This window comes from Typopeltis vanoorti, chromosome 10, assembly GCF_054136105.1.
Source record: "Typopeltis vanoorti isolate ZY-2024b chromosome 10, IOZ_Tvanoo_1.0, whole genome shotgun sequence".
NCBI lineage: Eukaryota > Metazoa > Arthropoda > Arachnida > Uropygi > Thelyphonidae > Typopeltis > Typopeltis vanoorti.
Window position 1 is genome coordinate 120,060,927 of NC_143558.1, and position 23,401 is coordinate 120,084,327.

Below are 23,401 nucleotides of genomic sequence, written 5' to 3' on the forward strand. Positions count from 1 at the left end.
TATATATTACTGTGATTGTAACATTATTTGTTTTAAAGTAAAATTGTGGTTGCTTAAGGGTAGATAACTGAGAGTAGATATCTGCATAGCCTTAAAGTAATATTCATCTTCCTGGCATTCATTAGAAACTTAGCTGGCTAATTAACTTTATGTCCCATTGTTTAATTAACAATGGGAGTTTAATTATGTCTGATTATATCATAATCAGACATAATTTTGAATGGGGTGTCAAGTAATTATGTCAAGTAACGAGAGAAAATAGTGAAATGTTAGTTTGGAAATACACCAGAATCAACAAAAATGAAGACATTGATTAGAAGAACTATCAACAGATAATAGATAGATCTAGCAGAAGAATTTTGTAGAAATATGTTGATCTAATTCATGCTGCTAAGATTAAACCATTGAGATAAATGGTTTGAGATAAATAAAAGTTAATTTAATCAGTTGTAAGAAGTTTGGAAAGGATATATTGGGGATGGGAGGGGAAGAATAGATGTCGTAATTGGTAAGATATGAAGTAAAATTTCCTTAATGGCAGATTCATAATGTATTAAGGCAGTTTAAGTGGTGATTTGTTTAAATTTAATGGGAAACTGAACTGTGAGATATGAAAGTAGGTTGATGTAGAGGGATTTTTTGAAATTAGAGACTTTGTTGACCATTTTTAGCCCACGTTTGGAGACCTTGAAGAGCAATAGAGGAAATGAATATCAGAAAATTGGTAGAAAAGTAAAGTTAGGAATTTCTGAGTACAGTTTGCTCATTACTGTCACACTATTTCAACAGTAAAATGTTAAATTTACAGGGCAAGAACAAATATTCTGAGAAATTAGATTCCATTGGTGCTGATAATGATCTCAGATTGGTCTTACAGTGTATAGGGAATTTGGATAGTCACCATTGTCTGGTGTTCAGTCTGATTTAATACATTGAAGAGAAAATGTGCAGCTATTGTTGAGATTTTTGATATTCATGGTAACCAAATTAGAGAATTTATTAAATGATGCAACAATGAAAAAATGGCTGAGAAAATGAATACAGTAAGAAATACATATGTATTTCTGATTGTGAATACTTGAAATGTGGTATATAATCCCCATCATTACCTTGAAAGCAGTCAGTTAATAAATGATTGCCAGTATGAATTTTTCTGCTGTCATTCAGTAGTGATCTATTTACATGTGTCACCCATCTGTGAACAACTACCATCAATTTTTCAGGTCTGAGGTAGTTGCTCTTGATATCCCCATGGGTTTTTGATGGGGGTCTTGCACAACGGTTTAGTAGGTAATCTATTTTTTGCCTGTTTTATGAGTTCTGCAACTGGATTTCTGACTGGAAGCATGATGTATGCTGTGTATGTGTGTGATGGTTGAGGGGTCCCTTGGCAACAGCAAGGCATCACTAGATGACTTGCAGTTGCGATCTATTACTTTATACAAACAGGAAGATTAATTTGTTATTAGGGAGGAACACTAAGATTACATCGTATACCTTCACTTAAGCAAGATTGCTCTTACTCTGGATATGCTGTTTCTGCTAGATTCAGTTTAGTGGGGTGGAGGAGTTATCTGCAAAAGATATTTGTTAATGGAAAGATTTTTCAAAGCAAACTATGACACTCTACTCCATAACCAAATTTAAATAGCAATAATTATCCAAAGTTTTCCCAGTTTTTGGAAGTGGTTTCATTAAATACCTATCTTGCAGAAATATTATGTTGATCTAATTCAACATAATGGGATTATTCAAAGGATTATTAAATAAGTGCATTAGATCTTTCTCACTCCCTGCATGTGAGCCATTTATATTATTGTTACATTTAACATATATTTAAACATTCTATTCCACTTTAGTTTGATTTGGTATTACCAACACAGAAGATAACTGCTATGCTTTGATAAAGATAACTTGTTTATTCAAAATGAAGTTTTGTAAATGAGAAATATTATACTGTATATTATATGTATACAATAGACTCATCAGTATTTCTAGAGTGGTGAGAAGCTTTAGAAAAATTTGTAACAGCTTATATACAGAAGTGGGTTGATAGAGAATCTATACTTTGTGGTAAATAGCATGGAGTTACTCAAACATGACCTTACTAATGTAAGGTCATGTTTGAAAAATGGCAGTTAGTTCAGTGTTAGGAAATGTAAAGTATGCACTTCGGTGTGTTGAGATATCCTCTAGCATATTGGTAAGATTATGCTTCAAGAAATGAATCATGCTAGAGGTCTGGGAGTTTAATGGATTTGCAAAGATTGCAAATACAACTCAGATTATAATTGCAGTGCTAAAGGAACATTGACATGTAAAAATAGTAATTTTGTCTATTTACAGTGCTTTGACATGACCTCATGTAGACTATTGTGCACAGATATGTCTCTTGGTTTTTGAGGCGATCCAGATGAGAGTTGACAGGGTGTAAAGGTGTGTTAAAGATAATATTACACACAGAAGTTGGACTGGAGACATTATCAAACAGGAGAAAGAGGAGGTGATGTGATAGACCTACAAATTTCATATAGGATACATCTAGATGGAATTTATTTTAATGAGGATGGGGAGAGGACATCCATGAAAGTTGGAGAGACCTAGATTTTTCTGAGTGGTGTATGACTGGAATATATTTCCTTTAGAAGTGGTGAGTGTAGGTATTTTTGAATGAATTAAAAAAAAAAAAACACTGTAATAACTAGTGTGGATGACATGTGGCCTCCATCTTAGTGCTTGGAGGTCTCTGGTAATATTAATAAAATGGATGGTTTTAAGTTCTCATGAAGAAATATTTTAGAATTTGAAAGCTGCTTATTTTGAAGCAGCTTTCAAATTCTAATATTTAGTTGTGTGAATAGTACTTCATCTCATCCATACATTTGTAGATGCAAATAGGTAACCTGCACTGGCACTGTGGAATGTACATAAGATACCTTAAATTAGTAATGTTAAGGAGTAGTGTATGATAGCAAATTATGACTTCAGTGTTTATTTATTAAATAATGACTTCAGTAATCTTGCTTGAACTTAGACCTGTATAGTTATGTGGTTGAAATGCATTGCAAGTATAAGGGGGACGACCAGAAAATAATCAATTTTTTGAACTACGTTTTTAATATAAATTTTATTAAAGAAAAAATTAACATTCAATTATATAATCGCCATCGTTGATTATAACCTTATTCCAATGATCTACTAAGTTTAGAATTCCTTTTTTGAAAAAAGTTTTTCCTTTGGAGGCAAAAAATGATATCAAACTCCTTTGTACATCATCTTGCGAACGGAAGGTTTTATTTCGTATGCTTGTGTTCTAAGGACCTGAATAAGTGATAGCCACTAGGGGCAATATCTGGCAAATATGGAGGATGTGGTAGAAGTTCCCATCCTAACTGCCTAATTTTTTCTTGAGTCATTCTTGCAGGATGTGGTTTTGAATTATCTTGCTACAAAATTATCCATTTTCGATTGATAAACGCAGGACGTTTGATTAACAATGCTTGATGTAGTCGCTCTAATTGTTCACAGTAGATGACTGCTGTGATAGTCTTACCTTGTTCCATGAGTTCATAATGAATAATTCCATGAATATCCCACCAAACTCGCACCAGAACCTTTTGTGGATGAAGTCCATCTTTAGGTGTTGGAATTGGAGTTTGATTTGGAGAAAGCCACTGTTTTTTGCGTTTAATATTCTTATACAGCACCCATTTTTGTCACCAGTTATGACTCATTCCAAAAATGGGTCATTTTGTTGTCTGGTCAACAATGAATTGCAAATCGTCCGTCTCTGTGCTTTATTGTTGCCTGACAGGTCATGCGGTACCCATACACCCTGTTTAAGAACGTTACCACTCTTATGTAAGTGCTCTTGGACAGTTGGCCATGATGAATTAAGTTTCTCTGCTAATTCTTGTATGGTTTGTTTTGGATCTGATTCACCGAGAGTCTTAAGAGCATCGTCATCTAGAATAAGAGGTCTTCCAGATTGAGGATGATCAGAGAGATCAAAATTTTTTTCTGCAAATCTCCTAAAACATCGCTGACATTTGTTAACCTTCAATACGTCTCCATAAGGTGAGCAAATGATTTTGGTAGCCTTGGTAGCATCCTTTCCTTGGTGAAACAGAAATAGCATACAATGACGTAAATGCTGCTCTTCAACTTTAAAGTCCGCCATATTAAAAAAATAATCTGAAATTAAAAAAAAAAAAAGATTTTTTAAATAAAAAAGATTCTAATATTTGAATAAAAATCAAATTTAATAATTCATGTGTTATTTAAAAAAAAAACAATCGGCTAAAAATGAACTATTAAAAATAATTGATTACTTTCCGGTCCCCCTTATAGTTTTGCTACTAACCTGAAGTACATATAGCAGTTATGATTTTATCATCCCTTTTTGGCTTTTCATAAACATGTTTTGCTAAACTACTTTTTCTTATACATTGTTTCAACTTCAATATTTTTGTAGATAAAATTGAATTTAATGGTTTTGTTTATATTAATGAATGTGACTCGAAATTTGCAGCAAAATCGTATTTCGCTAATAGGTTACATTTCATTAGATTACATTTGCCTACATACATGCCATTTCCAGATATATTAGATTAGACTTACACAGTGCTGTTACATCTCTTCAGTAATAGTTTTTTAATTTTCTCTGGATTAACTGACAGTAACTTTTTTATAATAGGTGGATGACTTGCTGACAATAGAAGAGCAAATAGATATTGATGTGAGATCTCTGGAAACATCTGCTTATAGCTCAACTATCTTTGCTGATATTCTTAATAAAATTCAGAAGGCAGTGGATGATCTTAGTCTTCATCAGTATTCAAATTTACACTTATGGGTCAGCAAGCTAGATGAAGAGGTATTATACTTTTCCATTAATTTTTTTTTTTTTAGAAAAAAAATTGGCATATTTGTCATGATTTAAAAATCATGACATTAAGTTTCACTTTATCTGTACATAATCATTTCTGCGTTAGGAATATGCATGTAGATAAGGCCAGTCCTAGATGTCAAACAGAAAAGCTAGATATTTGTAAACAGTCTTTAGAAGATTGTGTTTAGAAGCTGTTCTGAAGAAGTCATCACAATTAAAAATTACCCTTTTTCATTTGCCTTGGAAAATCATTCAGTTCGTAATATTTTCCCACTCAAAAAGACAACTGATATATTGACTTAAAATAATCTCTTAGAGTGAATTTTCTAGCAAGGTATACTTAGATATCCCCCCCCTCCATTTTCCCAGTCTGTTGATCACTGTATGTGCACTGTTGGAAAGATGGAATTGGAATATCACATTTTATGTGAATACTGAAAAATCCACATCTATTCTTAAAATAATGTAATGAAATTAGAATTTTTACCTTGTTTTCCATTCCACATCATTCACCTCTTTACAAGATACTGAAAACTAAATCCAATAATCTTAGAAGGTGGGTAGGATTCTTGGATTTGACTAAAATTTTGGAAAGGAATGATTTAGGATTTAAGAGGTGGATTGAAATCAAGTGTTCTACATCTCGTGGGAAGAATTCTGTGGTGGAGTTCTTAAAGCTATCAGACTGGAGTTAGCTCACTTCTTCAGATTACTTTCTAATGTGAAGAAGCAAGCAAGCATTACATTTTTGTATGGAGTATATGCTAAATTTTACATATAATGGAATATTGTTTATTTTTTGGGTAGGTAGAGAGAAAAGGCAGCTCGACTTCAGGCTGGTGTTAAAGCATGGACTCAGGCTTTAGAAGGCAGAAAAGATGAGGAAATTGATATTCTTATGGATAGGGGTGCTTAAGGGTCAAAGCTGTATAACTGAGAGGAGACCTCCACATTGCCTTTAAAGGAATGCGGAAAACCGACCAGGGCTTCTGACCTAATGTCCAATCATCACCTTCTCGTGGTGCACCCTGTAAGGCATCTTACAAATGAGGATGCGCTGACAATTTGGAATTTAGCCAACCGAATTGTATTCTTCAGATGATGTTATACTTCTACATAAATCCACTACAAGTCTGCAAGATTCGCTGACTAAATTGAATAACTATTGTAATAGGTATGGTATGAAGGTCAGCAATAACAAAACAAAGCTAATGAAAATAGACAGAAGCATTAAAATTATCATCTAATTTGTAAATGGAGTACCTGTGGAACAAGTAAAACATTTCAGCTACTTAGGTACGATTTGTAGTGAAGATGGTAAATTAAATATGGAAATGGACAACAGAATCAGCAAAGCTGGTATGGTAGGAAGTCAATTGAATAAATTCATATGGAATATGAGAGAAATTCGTCGGAAAACTAAATTAACTGTATACAAGACAGTGTTCAAACCAGTTTTAACTTATGGATCTGAGAGCTGGATCAGAAGTAAAACACTTGACCAAAGACTAGAGACTGCAGATATAAGAGTCCTGAGAAAGTTAGGGGCACTAAAAGATGGCATTAATGGCATTATCATATTAAAAACGAAGATGTCAGAAAAGAACTTGACATTGTTAGCATCCAAGAATGCATTAGCAGAGCTAATCTCAGGCGGTATGGTCATTTAATCAGAATGGGTGAGGAAAGATTAGCAAAACAAGTGTTCTCTGCCAGGTTGGCTAGAAAATGACCCAGAGGACGACCAAGATATTGGTGGATTGATAAGGTAAAAATGATGTAAATATGATCTGATAATGTTGGAATCTTGACAAGTAACAGACTGATTTGGAGGAAAACTGTAGATCGGAAGTTAGTAATGATGTAAATTTTTCATGTAGTACTATCATATCCTGTACCCCCCTTGAGGGTACATGGCATGAATTTGATGATGATGAAAACTAAATCCATCAATCCTAGAAGGTGGATAGGTTTGTTGGATTTGGCTAAAATTTTGGAAGGGAATGATTTAAGATTTAAGAAGTAGATTGAAATCAAGTGTTCTACATCTCATGGAAGAATTCTGTGGTGGAATTCTTAAAGCTATCAGGCTGGAGTTAGCTCACTTCTTCAGGTTACTTACTAATGTGAAGAAGCAAGAATTAAACTTCTTTTACTATAATGGCATTTTTTGTATGGGTATATGCTAAATTTTACATATATTGAATGGAATATTGTTTATTTTTTATGTAGGTAGAGAGAAAACTGGCAGCTCGACTTCAGGCTGGTGTTAAAGCATGGACTCAGGCTTTAGAAGGCAAAAAAGATGAGGAAATTGATATTCCTATGGATACAGATACTTCAGCATCTGCCCACAAATCAGGTGGTGACCCTCAGATACAAATCCTAATACATGAAGTCCGTATCACAAACCAAGTCATGTATGTTAGTCCTAGTGTTGAAGAAGCAAGATTCAATATCATGCAGCAGTTATTCGCATGGGAAAATATTGTTCTTCTCCAAATAAGGATTCAGAGTTCTCGTTATCAGGTAAGCTTCATCTCTTGCTAAATTTCATTCTTACAAACATTAGTATTTCATTTTATATAAGAAAGATCTAAGGCAGGGGTGGCCAACCTTTTAATGTTCATGTGTCAATTTTTTCATTTTTTAGTTAAGATGCGCCATACAAACTTATACCACTTTTCAGCCCTTTTAAAATATGGTAATATTGGATATATTTAACAGTTATGCATAAAATGATTTATATGGTAATATAGACACTTTTAGCAGTTTTAAATAAAAGGATTTCATATAAAGACCAGATAAACATTAATTATTTTATTGAGACTTTTGAAATTGCTTTGATTTTGTTAAGCTTGTAATGTTTGGAGTTAAATCAGTTACAGAAAGCATCAAACAGTTTTTCAAATTTGAATCAGTCAGTTGCGATCATAGTTTGTTCATTGATGAAAATGCTTGTTCGCATCTGTGTGTAGTTCCAAAACGACAGATATAACTCTGAGAAATTTTCTCAGTTCTGGAAAATGTTCACAGGGCAACGATAGCCAGAACTTAATTATATCAGAAGCATCTGGGAGTGAAGGAAGTTAATTAAATTTCATTTTCAATAAAGAATTGGTTTCGAGATCAGTAAGTTCCATTTGTATGTTACTAGGTATCGTCAAGATTTTTTGTTTAGTAAGAGAAAAGGGATTTATAAATGCAAGTGTGCAGTCTTCTTCTTCGGCAAAATTGCTAAAATGACTGTTAAAGGACTCTTGCAATAATCTGAGTTTCTCAGTATATTCTATAAAGTTGCCATTATCTTCAACAGATTCATTATGTTCTTTTAAATGTGGAAACTGACTTAAATCTCTATTTTCTAACTGGGAGATGGACAGTTTTAATTTCAATTTGAATGCACTGGTGTCATTTACTAAGCTAGGAAACAATTTGTTGTTGCCCTGCAGTTTCAAATTTAGATCATTGAGGCAGCTGGTAACATAAACTAAAATGCAAAATCAAATAGCCATTTCTCATCACACAACAGGGCTTTTTCCTCATGCAGCACATCCTTCTCTTCCAGAAAATTACAAAGACTTTCTTTCAGCTTCCAAAATTTACTGAGAACTTGTCCTTCAGAAAGCCAGCGCACCTCACAATGAAGGATGAGATCGCTATATTCCATATCTAGCAGTTCACAATATTCTCTGAATTCTCTTCTGTTTAACCCTCTTGCTCTAATTTTATTCACACACACTTTACAACTGGTATCATAACATGCTTCAAATTTAGAGTTTTTTCCACACAGAGAGTCTTCATGTATAATACAGTGATACTTTAGTAGAGAACGACCTAAAAACCTTTCAAGTAAAGTTACAGTCCCAGAAACTCTATCTACCATTGACGGTGCTCCATCAGTGCAAACACTGATGAGCTTACTAGAATCTAGTTATTGATTTTCTAGACATGACTTTACTTTGTCAAATATGTCTGACTCTCTGGTTTTTCCATGAAGTGACTCAAGACCGATAAGTTCTTCAAAGGTGTTAAAATTACCATCAATTCCTCTTATAAAAATGCTTAATTGGGCTACATCACATATGTCAGCAGTTTCGTCCAAGGCTAAAGAAAAGAAAGAACAAGCATGAACATGGTCTTTCAATTGCTCAGTAACATCATGGGAAAGTTCTTCGATGCATCTTGTAATTGTTTGTTTAGACAGCAATTTGGTTTACTTTTCTTTCAACATTCTTATCACCAAGATATTTTGCAAATTTTTCGAGACAGGCTTAACAACTTCCTCTTCATCAGAGAAAGGCTTGTGTTTTTTAGCCAACACAAAGGCAATTTCATAAGACACCTCCAGCATTGCCACACTTTCACAACTTCATTTCACAAATATATTTTGTCTCTTTTTTATTTCTTCCTTTTTCTTAACTACATATTATTTCTGCAACTCAGACCCAGGAACTAACTTCAGTTTTTCTTCTAATTCAGCTTGATGTTTTCTATAGTGTCTGTTAAGATCATGTCTTCTATTATCTGAGAGAGTGCTTTCACAAACAATGAACAACGGTTTTCCTGAAGGACCCGCAATAAATTTCTCACATTTTCCCACAGTTCATTAAACTGGTGCTTGCTCTCACCTTCTGTTTTTCTTCTGCTCAATTTCTTTTGCAAAGTAATGGGTAACTGACAGTAAAAAAAAATATTTCAAAAAGTAAAGCTTATTATTAAATAATTTATTTAAATTATTTTATCGTTTTAAACATTATGAACATTCAAAAACAGTTCTACAAATTTTAGATAAGATTCCTGTTTTCATGAAGGCCTAATACAGTTCTATAAGTTTAAAAACATATATTTTTTTTCATAGAGAGTTTTTGTCTCTCTCTCTTGTAATATATTATGTCCAATGAAATACGAGATCGCTTCCTGCCATAAAACAGTCGATCAGCTGGCCATCACACACACACACAACCCAAACATTCTCATTACGAAAGCTTTGCTGATGATCAGTTAAATTTTAGGAATAAACCTACCATACCTAAATAAAAAGGAAAGATATTGTATAAAAAAAAAACATACAAATACATCGAATAATTGCAGGTTTTAGTAATCAGCAAATTAGGGGAGAGGGCAAGAACTTGACATATGCGTTCAAAATGAAAACATTTATTTTTAAATTTACAGAACTATATTAAGCCTTCATGAAAACAGAAATCCTATCTTAAACGTAAAGAACTGTTAATAAAAACATAAAGTTCGAAAACACAGAATTGTTCACTCACATCGAATCAGAAGTTCATCAAACGTTATGACACGAGAGTCAGCTGTAAACTGATTGAATAACTGGTGATGCTTGTCAGCATTTGCCGGTGCCTGTTGCTTCAAGATCAAACAAGTATAATAAGTGCGCACTCTAGAATTCAGTGGTAGGTTAACCGTGTGTTTATATAAATCGTATACAGATTTTTTTAAAATTTTTCTCTGGGGTTCAGCGCGCCACTTCTAATCAAGCAATGTGCCACTTTTGGCGCATGCGCCATAGGTTGGCCACCCCTGATCTAAGGTCTCACTTGCAAGACATCTTGTCAACACTGATATGTACTTAGAGGGAGGGAGCGGTACAGGATAATATGATAGTATGATGTAATCTCTTATGTATTACTTGCTTTATTGGACAGTTTCTTTCAAATTGATCAAACCTGTCAGGACTCTGTTATTGTCATATTTCGCACTTTCAATGTTAGTCTTCATCTGGATCTTCACCTGGTCTTAGTTGTTAAGCAAACCTTTTCTTTCCTATTCTGTTTAATGAGAATAGTGCTTAATAACTTATCTTTTGTATTGTAAGATAAGCTCTTCTCGCATGTTACTGAATGCTAATGACTCTGTCACTGCCATCTGGTTTTTTAAAAATTTTTTTTTTTATGTTGGGCCCATACACTGGAGGTTGGTTGGTCAACCTATAGTACATTAGTACTGTGTATGGGTAGTAAAAGGAGGAATTTGTTTACATTTGATTTGAATGAGTTTAAATTGTATTCCCTGGGAAACACAGCAGGTGGGAGACTGTTCCGCAGTGCAGCAGTTGCAGGGATGAAGGAATAGGAAAAGAAATTTGTTCTGTTTGTTTCTAGGTGTACTGTGAAGGGATGTTGTGCAGCAGCTGCACGTGTTCCAATGAGTTTAGTACTGAGCAGAGGAATTATTGATGTTATTTCGGATGAGCATTTCCCATGGAAATATTTGTAGAATATACATACTGCAGAGACCATACGTCTGTGTGAAAGTGGGGGGAGAGAGTTGCTAAGAGATGGATCGTTGATGTCTAATTGCTCTCCTCTGTATTGAGTCGAGCATTTCGAGAGAACTTTTGGGGGCCCACCCCGTATGTGGGAGCAGTATTCAATAGTTGGACGGATTTGTGACTTGTATAATGTTAATAGCTGTTCGGGGGTGAAGTAACTTCTTGAGCGAAAGAGAAATCCTAGTTTTTTTGAGGCTGAGGATGCAATGTTTTAGATATGTTTGTGCCAGGAGAGGTTTGATGTGAGGGTGATTCCAAGGAGTGAGATCTCCAACTGTCTGGAAATTTGGGTACCATCAAAAAGGATACTGGGAAAAAATGGTTCTTTTTTATGGGAAATAGTACAGAACTGGGTTTTATTGGCATTGAAATTTATGAGATTATGTGAACCCCATTGTAGGATGGCTTCGAGATCGGAGTTGAGGGTGGTGGTAGTTGATGTTCTGTAGGTTGAGGTGAATTGTGTAAGGTAATGCTTATCAAATGCAAGCGAGGAGTGTAGTGTGCTGTCATCTGCAAAACTGTGTATTGGGTTGGAGGTCAATTGCAGTTGGAGGCATTGATATATAGCAGGAAGAGGGTTGGTAAGAGAACAGAACCTTGTGGGACCCCAGCATTAATTGGATGGTGAGAGGATAGGGAGCCGTCCACCATCGCACACAGGGTGCGTCCAGGCAGAAAACTGGCAATCCACCTACAGAAGTACTGGGTCAGGCCGAATAATAGTAGTTTGCCTAGTAGGCCTTTGTGCCAGACCCAGTCAACGGCTTTGGAGATATCTAGTTCATCCACTTGAGATTCGCCAAACCTCTCCATTGCATTTGTCCAGAGATGGGTGACGTGTGTGAGTAGATCTCCTGTTGATCGGCAGTGGCGGAATCCATACTGGCATTCATTTATTTGGTGAGTATCTTCAAGATAGTGAAGGAATTGGGAATTGATGATTTTTTCTATTACCTTTGACAAGACTGAGGTAAGCGAGATAGGGCGGTAATTGGATGGCGGTGACTTGTCACCCTTCTTGGGAATGGGCTAAATATAGGCCAATTTCCAGTTTGTGGAATAGATTCCAGTGAAGTAGGAGAGTATATATAGGTGACATAGGATAGGGGTCAGTTCTGGAGCACAAACTTTCAGAACAATTGGGGGAATGCCATCAGGGCCAGGAGACTTTTTTGTGTTAATTTGGACAGTATTTTTCTGATCTCATCCTGGCAAAAGGATATAGGGGGCATTGTATGCTGGGTGTCTGGAATGGTTTGGGGACATTTACTGTCATCAGTTATGCATGCATTTGAAGCAAAGTATGAGGCCAGAAGGTTGGCTTTTTCTGTGAGTGATGATGCAGTAGAGCCATCCAGGTGTGATAGGGGTGGGAATAGTATTGGACAGAAATTACGGCCAATCGCTTTGGCAAGAGATCAAAAGGCTCAGCTGCTAGTTTCCTGCTTTTTGCTCTTTTGAACTCTGTTTTGGAAGCGTTGATTGTTTTTTTTTTTGAATCTATTATGGGGCTTCGGTGTAAGCTTTGAAGGAGGATCGGTTCTTGATTTCAGACAGTTGTGGTATGTCTGGTGTTTCATCTCTACAGCCTTGGCACATCTTTTGGAGAACCAGGGTTTCGTTAAGGAATGGCAGTTCAGAGTGCTGTGTGGAATGTATGTATTCATGCCAGTGAGGATTACTTTGGTAATAAGCTCAGTGCATATGTTTGGGTTGGAAGGCCGGAAGCAATAATACAACCATGGGAATGCGGCATAGAAGTTGCGGAGGCTGTCCCACTTGGCACTGTTATAGTGCCAAACTACTCTTGTATGGGAGTGTCTGTGTAAACGTTGTTGCATGGGGGATTAGATGAGCACTAGGTTGTGGTCAGAATTGCCCAGGGTGCTCACTATTTTCACTGTGTACTTTCACCGTGTTTATTTACTCTAATTTTGTTTCAAGACTCATCTGTGGTCTTCGGTCTTTAAGTTCTTATTCCTAACATAGCTCTCAGATCAATAAGTCAGTCATTGTTTTGAACCATTTTGTATTTAACTAGTTTATTGTTTTGAATTTCTCTATTATTCTACATAAATTTATTCATTTAACTCCCTACCATACCAGCCTTGTTTATTCTATTTATTTCCATATTTAATTTGAAATCTTTACTCAAAATTGTGCTTAAATAGCACAAATGTTTTACTTGGTCTATAAGTTTCCCATTCAAGATGCCCTGATGTTCTCAATGTTTCTGCCTATTTTTATTGCTTATTTTCATAATTTATTTGTTAGCAATTATTCAGTTTAGTTCATGAATCCTGCACTTGTACCGATTTTATTTCAGAGTATAACATCCATGAACTTATTTTATCTTACTTGTGGTTTTAAAATTCACACAAGATGAATAATGTGGATAGTGTGCACGTTACATCATATCTTCCTGTACCGCCTTCATCTCAAACTGCTGACTTACATCTTAAATATAGTCTAGGTATTGCCTGATATAATGTCCTGTATCTACCATATAATTGTATGATTTTGAGTATTTTCTTTTGATCCTTGGTATATGCATTTCACAAATCTTCAGAAATTGAATACTTATCCTTTAGTTAGTCCCATGATTTCCCAACATTCGTCTTAAAGAAAAAAAATTAATAATTTCTCTTAATTTTCATAAATTAATTTCTGTTCATCTTAATTTTCTTTCTGCAATTTTTAAAGGCTCTGAGGATTTTTCTCAGATTTCTATAAATAGAAAAACACTTAACAGGGCAATTCAGTTGTATTTCCCCTCTCCTTTTCTTTCTTTCTTTTAAATAGATGGCCACTATGAGAGCTCTGTTCCTGTCATCTGAAATTCAAATTCTTCTGAATTATGCAATGCAGTCAATGTAAAGCTTTTGCACTTCCATATTTGAGCCTTTCTGGTTGATTATCATCTAATCCAGATGCCTTTCCACATGTTTGTGATTTTTAAAAAAAAAATTTTTTTTTTTTTTCACTTCAAGTATTTACCACTCCCGATTACACTCCCTGAATATTTTCTACCACTGTTCGTCACTTCTTGTTTCACTTATCCATTTTTAAAAGTAACTACTCTACATGCCAAGCCTTTTTTATTAAGAGAATTCTTTTGTATGTTAGACACTGTAATCTCTCATTCATTTAATGTTGATGTTGTCTAGCAGGATGGGAATTATTGAGTAGACTGTCAAGATTTTTTGTTTTTACTCTATTCATTTAGTACTACCAGTTTGTTTGCATTGTTCAGTTCATTTATCATTACTCCCATTCACTTCAGTAGGGTTTTCAGATGTGATGGTGAATTGTCAGAAAATTGAATATTACAAAGTAATGTGCTCACAAATGAGAAACTGTTTTTCATTATATATTCAGGTTTCAGCGATAACAATCTTCTGTTAGGAGACTATTTAAATTTGTAGTTTAAGATATAATGAATATGGATTATTACTCTGTTAATAATTGAAAAACTCTTATTTGTTTGAAAAGGTTGGCCTTGATCGACCTACATCACAGGCTTATCGTAACCTTCTTACAAAAATGCCAGATGGAGCTGCTGTGTTGGAAGCTTCATATTCTGCAATTGAGAGCAAAATCAAGCAAATGCAAGACTATGTAGCTGAATGGTTACGCTATCAAACTCTATGGGATCTTCAGCCTGATATGTTGTATTCCAAGCTTGGGGATGACGTTAGTCGTTGGATGAATACATTGGTAGAAATTAAGTAAGTGTGTGCAAAGGATTTTATGAGAATTATTATGAAAAATGAAGTGTAAGATCATTTAAGAAGTGTTTCCTTATTAAGAATTATTTTTATAATGTTTCAGTGCTGTCTAACTTAACACTCCTTACTAAACACAATCCTCTATACCACTTCAAATACATTTCTGGAATTTAAAATTTTTTTGATAGACTTTTTTGCTGTTGTTATATGCTGTTTTAAATATCTTCAGCGAGATATTCAAAATAAGATCCTTTCAGTTTTGGGAATATGAAAACTCACTGCAAGATGTATCATTAGTATTTACAGGAGGATTCTGTTTAGTAAATTATTTAGTAAATTCTTTATTATATCCTTATACTACAGAATGTACTAAATTACACACTGCAGTCAAAATATAACCACTGATATAATATTTTATCTGCCTCCACTGCCAGAACTGCTGTTATGCAGTTGTAGCATGAACTCAAAAACCTTTGAATATTGTAGGCAATATACTGTACCACATCATAAAAAGCACTTCCCATAGATATGCAAATATTTGAAGTGGAGAATTCAAATCTGAATTTAGCAGCCATGGGTACACTTGGAAATCACTGTTGTATTTGGCAAGCCACTTGAATGATACCAGCAATTTGACATTTCGTGTTATCTTTCTGGAACCCATTATTTTCATCTGGGAGAGCAGCTATTATGAAAGGATATACTTAATAAGGCAGAGTGGATAGGCTGTGCTTTGGTTTCTGGGTATCAGGGCTCCAAGAAATTCTAGGAAAACAGCTTCCATATCATACCATACAGCTTATGTCCTCTTTCTTGATTCTGCTAGACCATGACATTATTTATTCCTCTCACAGGGTTTTGCCTAACTTTTTGCATATCATAGTTAGAAACAGGAATTATCTGAAAAAGCAACTTTTATTTTTTTCTGTATCCAGTGATGTTTTAAGTGATTAACCTTTTAACTGCTGAGATACTAAATAACCAGTATGACCCTCCTTGCTGAGTTATTTTCACAATTATAAAATATTTTATAATAATATGAATAGTTACTATAATGTATTACACATTTTTGCATTGTTTTCTTGTATAAATTGAAGTCACTGAACAAAACTGTTATATAGGAATTTTATTTTCAAGTTAGGGATGTCCAAAATTTATCTTGAAATTTATTTGTTTATTCCATGTCAAATAATGTCACATACAACTTCAAGTGAGAAATACCTCCCCAAAATTCATATTCCCTTCAATAATTTAGTAGTGTGTGGTAATTTTGAAAGCAGGAGTGTACACATAAGGCTATGCCACATTTGGCACACATATACCAGCTCTCTTTTCTTTTTCTTTGCCCCAATGTGGTATTTGAACACACATGACAATGCCTAGTGGGATTTGCTTTCTTGTGTGTGGGTGGCAGTATTAGGAGTCTGAGGGGTTCATCACCCTGTGATGGTCGTCCAGATGTAGTGGTCGGTCTTGGCATGTGAAACTTTGGGGCAAAGAAAAATTTCTCTGATGAGAGTTGATTGAAAATTAGCATGTGTCATATTTTCACCAGTTTGTACATTATACAAAATATGTGAATTGAGAACAGTGAGATCCAAGAGATGGAAAAAGAATTTTCTATACCATTTGAAAGCCTTTTGCACACATTCAAGAGAACTGACTATCATGTCTGTCCTGTCCACAGCCCTCATATTCCTATTATAATCCATGACACATTCAGGTTTCATTATTGGTGTGTTTGTTTTCCTGTCAACTTTCTCTGATTGTTTCTTAGAGTCTGTGTGGAGTGTGGTCAACATACAAATTTCTCGTTTATCAATCCATTTTACCACCATCATATCTGTGTGTCTGGATTTTACCTGTCCTTTGTCTGATTTTTTTTTCAGTGTCAGCAACCCTATCCTGTTTTTCCTAATAGTCCCACATGCATTGGTACCATTTTTATGTAGCCAGTCGTACAGAAGAGGGCCAGAATACCAATTGTCTAACCACAATGTGTGCCCTTTCTGCAAATACCTTGCCACTAGGGTATTTGCAGAAATACCCTAGTGGCAAGAAATACCCATTTGCACCATGGCCCCAGAAATCCCAAATTCACCTTCTGGAATAATGTCTGTAGTTGCCCCCTGTGTACACTACAAAATCTAACACATATCCAATCTCACATTCGCACAACACAACACAAAAACTTTGATCCCAAATCTGTCTTTTTGAAGGAATGCATTGTTTGAACTGGAGGCAGCCCTTGAACAGTACTAAGCTCTCGTCAATACATATATTTTGAAAAGGGGTAAATACTTCACTGTAGGTTTTTCTCAGATGATCGATAATTGGTTGTAGTTTGTGTAGTCTTTGTCCCGGAACCTGAGTTTCATTGTCATTGAAATGTAAAAAACGTAAAAGGAATCTGTCCCTGGACATGTAGTCTGTGAACTGTGGAGTAGCTATGAGGGGATCCTTGGACCAATATTCTGCTATTGTTAGTTTTTTTTTACCCTAGCCATAAGCATTATGATTCCAAAAAATATATATAATTCCTCTGTGGTAGTATTTTTCCATTTTTGCAAATGAGATTGGGGTGCTAGTGGTAGTTTCTGAGTCAAAAATACATAATATTTATTAGTTTCGTCAGCAATATGTTGCATTATATGAAGGGGGAAAAATAGTTTGAAAAATTCAAAAACATTTGAACCATCATCTATAATTGCTGAAATACCTGAATTGTCATTATTGAATTGATGAACTGTTGGACGAAAATTTGTATTGCGCCATTGAAACAATGAAGCGTCAGTACGATTTCTTTTTTGCAGATGCACTTGTGCTGGTGGTTCGTTATCTGAACTTTCACTATCACTATTTTCACTATTTTCTAAAAAATGAATATCACCATTGCCACTGAAATCTGATAAATCAGAAGGTAAAGTTTCTAATACTTCTACTAATTCCACCTCAGTAAGAGAACGCTGCTGTCTACTTGTCGAAGCCATTTTTACTGACCCTGGAATCGGCGCATCATGTGATCGCCTGGCTCCTATTGTCAAGGACTGCTCTGATAACATTGTGCATGGTCTCACAATTTTTTACGAAGATAACGCCACAAAGCAGACAAAAGGTTGAAAATTAGTTCCTTCTAATTCTAAGGCACTACAAGCCCGCTCAATTCAAATACTTTCACAAACTAAATTAAATGAGTATTACATATTGAAAGTTCAAATCGAGTTAACTTGATCGTAGCAAGGTCGCCATTTTTCCCACGCTCGAGTTAACTTGACCGTAGCAGTTAAAGGGTTAAGCATAACCACGAGTATCATAATGGGTGTATACTTCAGAGGCCCATATGAAGGTGGATGCATTGGATTGTAATCTGGGAAATACTGTCATTTCTCCCCTAATTAAATTCCATGATCATTCATTCCACACTTTAATGTATGGGCTTGTATGAAGTAGAGCAAGCCCACATTTGCTGTGATTATCAATGTGGCATATGCCCACCATTGGTGTGACTGCTGTTTTAAAAAAGTTTCCTTCCATAACTAAAGGACTCAGCAACTTTGAACAGTATATTGCACACTTCCAGTTATTGTGTATTACTGGCTTTCACCATAAGAATACGTAACCTGGAATGGTGAAATATATTTTTTGTGTAATATATTTCACAAAAATATTTCTATTTTTGTGAAATAATAGTGGGTTGTGATAATGTTTTGACTGGACAGCTCATATCCTTAAATATTTATTTACTTGCATTTATTTAGTATACTCTTAAGTAGTAAGTTATGCTTATACTTCTATTTCAATATATAAAAGCAAATTACATTTTTATTTAATGACTTGAAACATTAAAAAAAAATTTTAAAAAGCAGCATTGCAGAAGTAATATATCATATTTTTACTTTAATAATGTTAGATCCACTGATATATCACTCACATAACTGGATTTCAATAACCATACCATTTTCTTAGGATAGCAGTTAGTTTCTTCTAGTCTGTAATTTGTGTGTCATTCATGCCAACTCAGTAATGAGACTGTTTAACATTCTCATACACTGTATAAATGTTATTTGCATCTTAGACAGGATTTGAACCCAGTTTTCCAAACAAAACCATTGTTCTTCTGACTACACTATGAAATTGTCATCATCATTTATATGGGCTAACATAAAATCATCATCCTGAATGCTAACAATGGCAAGTTCTTTCCTAACTCATTTTTAATGTGATACTGCCACTGATGCCATAAATTTGGTTTGGACACTCTTGTATGCAGCTAATTTAGTGTTTTGAGTAATTTCTTTCTTATTCCATATAAATTTATTCAGCTGACTTCCTACCATACCAGCTTTACTAATTCTGTTGTCTATTTCCATATTTAAATTACCATCTTCACTAAAAAATTTTGCCTAAATAGCATAAATGTTTTATTTTACTTCTATAGGTTCACCATTCAGGATATAGTATGTTTTCAATGCTTTTGCTTATTTTCATTGTCTTTGTCTTTTTATTGCTGATTTTTATACCAAATGGAAATATGTATATAATTTAACATGAGGTTTTCTTCAGTTTTTATGATGTGCACAGAGTTTATCTAAAATATCGTATGTACAAATTCTTGTCTATCCCTGATACCAGGTTGACCAGTGTATTAGATATACCATTGTTGTATAGTGAATCGTTTTTTCCTCCTCCACTTGTATGTTGAGTAAAATTGTTTAATAACATTTTAAAAAATGTTTTCCATTTTACAAAAAAAAAAAAAAAAAAAAAAAAAGTCAGATACAAGCTACACAAAAAAAAATGCTTTTATTTGTGTAGCTTTATTGCTGTATAAAAAAAAAATACTTTTTTCCAAATGTAAAAGTTATTTTGAATGGCTTGCTTAAGAGAACATGCCAACCAATTCGATCATCGATATGCAACATTAAAAGTTTTTTTTTATTTCAGCAATAAAATTATCACATTTACGGATGACTGTAATATTAAATGATGTAGCACTTTTCATTTCACTTAGAACTTTATCTTTGTTTTTAATAACTGCAACAACAGTAGTGTAGTAAGATTTTCTTGTGGCTTCTGTGTTCAATACACCATCTCTAGATACTAAGGTTAATATTATTAAATTTAATGTAATAGGTTTACATATCTTCTTTTTGCTGGAGCAACAGCACACCCTTACTTTGAAATTTATCCATTATTAACAACAGTAAAAATAGTTATAAACGGTTTAAATCAGAGCAAAACAGAGAGAGAGAGAGAGAGAGAGATGTAGCAAACATATAAATCATCATAAATAAAATGAGGTAAGAAATACTGTGCATCAGTTGATTGATGGCATTATTACTTGACACATCCACGGAGTCAAGACTCATTGAGGGAGGTCACCTACTCTACAGCTCTTCATCTCCACCACTCAATCCACCAACTACAACAGACTGCATCATCTACACCAACATCATGAGCATCTGTCCACCACCACAATAGTATTTTCACAGACAATCACAAACATCCATGCGCACGCCAGGATTTGAGCTCAAGAGTGGATATGCTAACTGCTCGGCCAACACTAAAACCATTGTATGAGCGAATGTGAAGTCACATAAGAACATTGTCAAAAGCAAAAAGTACTGTATGAGCAGATCATTGTAAAGTTAAGTCATAAGGCTGGGTATTACTGTGTGTGTGTGTGTGTGTGTGTGTGTGTGTGTGTAGAGAACATAAGAGTTACAAAAGCACTCTCACTCACTATGATTGTTTCAGGGACCTCTAATTGATGACCAACAGAAACGATATTTTCTTCTCATAACTAATTTCAGATGCATGATAAATGCATCTCTTTTTCCGAGGTGAACTGAATTCTGGGGTGTTGGTTGTTTAAGTGTGTTAAGAAGGAGTGGAGTGTATCTGAGCCATGTGCCTAAATAGCGAACACATCATCCACATAGCGAAGCCAAACAATGAGTTTTTGTGGGGCAGAGTTTAAGGCTTTCCCTTCTATCTGTTTGTAGAATTTTCTTTCCCAAACTGCCTGAAGAAATAATGATCCAGATAGAACGTGGTATCTGCAACCTTCCTAACCATGTCGCCAACAATATCAGACTGGATGTAGCAGGTGTTCTCACTAAAGCAAGACCACCAAAAACCAACATATCCAAAGGTGAATATAAAGCTCTACAAGAAATGAAGAAAACAATGATATAGTAATCACCAAAGCGGATAAGGGAAATGCCACTGTGGTTCTCAACCAAACGGACTACACAGGTAAGCTTAAAGCTTTATTATTAGATCGGGCTACCTACCTACCTCCCTATTGAATATAATCCCACCAGCTCTCAAATTAGAACACTCCATAGGCTCCTTAAGAAGGTCACTTCTTGGCCTGTGGAAGTTACCAACAAATTAAAACCTTTTAACTCTAGATCCCCCCCCCCCCCCCCTCCGAATATATGGACTTCTAAAAATTCATAAACAAAATGTGCCATTACATCCCATAGTGGATGGCATTGATTCTCCCACATATAAATTAGCCAAACATTTAGCCAAAGCGCTCACACACTATACTGGCAACACACCATCACACATAAAAAACTCAGCCCACTTCGAAGCCAGTATAGAAATCCTCTCACTCCAACATACTGACATAATGGTCAGTTTTGACATCTCCTCCCTATTTGCAAATGTCTCACTCAAGGAAACCTTAGAGCTCATCCAAGCCAAATTTCCTCCTGATATCTCAGCCCTATTTCAGTTCACAATGAACTCAGGCTATTTCGTTTGGGAATGAAATTTCTACAAACAGATAGAGGAGACAGCCATGGGTTCACCACTCTCCCCATCCTTGGTCAACTTCTTTATGGAGACTTTTGAAGAGAAAGCCTTAAACTCTGCTCCACGAAAACCCATTGTTTGGCTTCTCTATGTGGATGATGTGTTTGCTATTTGGCCACATGGCTCAGATACACTCCACTCCTTCTTAACACATTTAAACAACTATCACCTTGGAAAAAGAGGAAAACAACAGCCTCCCTTTCCTAGACATTCTAATCACTCGCCAGCCTGATGGATCCTTGATTTCTCTGTTTATAGAAAAGCCACCCATACAGGCAGATACATTCACCAGCAATCCCTCCCCCCTCCCCCAACAACAACAATATGGGGTTATTAAAACACTATAACAGAGCAAAATTAATCTGTTCAGATGACAGTGCCCTAACTACAGAACTAAACCACATCCTTAATACTTCCTTAGCCAATGGCTACAACCCCCAAAAAATCCAAAAAAATATTAAAACCAGTAACCCCCTCCCCCTCTTCACAATAAAGATTACACTAAATCCATCACCATTCCCTACATCCGGGCACCTCTGAAAAAATAACCAAAAATCCTAAAAAAAATATGACCTGAGTTCTTGTTACAAACCATTTAAAAAATTGGCATCCCTTATTCACTCCACCAAGACCAACCACTTCCCCTAGACCTACCTGGGGATATACCAGGTCCCTTGCAGCTGTAAACTGTTCTACTTTGGCCAAACAAGCAGGACAGCAAATATCAGAATTTCAGAACACAAAGACTACATCCGTTTTCACCAATACAGCCACTCTGGGCTCGCAGACCATGCTCTGGATACCTGCCACAGAGTACGTTGGAAGAAAGCCAAAATAATACACTGCAGCAAGTTTAAGTATGAAAGATTATTCATAGAATCAGCCTCAGCTCTAAAAAATGTTCCAAACCTCAACAAATTTGGGTGCATGACACTGCTTCAAATTTGGGAGACTTGCATCATGAGAACTTCAGCACAATGGCCAAGACAACCCAATATAACCCACTAGGGGGCATCATTAGGACTTTAGGAACAAGAGTAGTTTTCTCTCTTCTGCCTCATTTGCTTTTTTGTAGTGCCTGCGTGCATGTGTCATAGCTGTATGTTCCCATGAAGACGGTAATGTGACATTGCCGAAATATAGGAAGTATTTATTAAAGTTTATTTTAATTAATATTCCAGTCTACGTTGCAAATTCCTTAAAATAATTTAATAGTCGTGTTACCAACATATAAGCCTTTCTACAAGAATTGTTATTAGCTTTGTGCTTTTCTCCAAATTTTCCCCAAACTGTATGTCTGGTAATCGTTTCCTACTCTGCTGTTTAGATCCAACAAGGACCAACTTTTCCTTTTTCATTGTGCCAGCTGCTGTCGCTAAAAAAATTCCTCCATTCTTCCTTTGTGGAACCATAAGAACAAATAAGCCTTATTGTCCAGTTCCCCATTTTGATATTACTTCCATTGAAGACAATTATCCTCTCACTCAGTGTTGAATAGCTATTCCCTCTTTTCACCTGTTTTTCTCTTGTTTCAGCCACTTATGCCAATCTGGTACATATCCAAATCTTCTGCTAGTTCCATTTCTTTTCCATTGATGCATCTTGTTGATAGTACCACTCTTGAGGTTTGCTTATGTTGAGTTAGGTTGTATTCCA

The 23,401-nt window shown here is 35.3% G+C and overlaps 1 protein-coding gene across 1 annotated transcript in view; it reads left to right on the top strand.

The window, feature by feature from the left end:
* Positions 1 to 23,401, top strand: part of Dhc64C (dynein heavy chain, cytoplasmic) — a 1,087,706-nt gene that overhangs the window by 203,151 nt on the left and 861,154 nt on the right. The window contains exons 17-19 of the mRNA XM_090398628.1: positions 4,697 to 4,876; positions 7,124 to 7,420; positions 14,685 to 14,920. Coding sequence (XP_090254754.1) covers positions 4,697 to 4,876; positions 7,124 to 7,420; positions 14,685 to 14,920 — 713 coding nt within the window. The remainder of the gene's footprint in view (positions 1 to 4,696; positions 4,877 to 7,123; positions 7,421 to 14,684; positions 14,921 to 23,401) is intronic.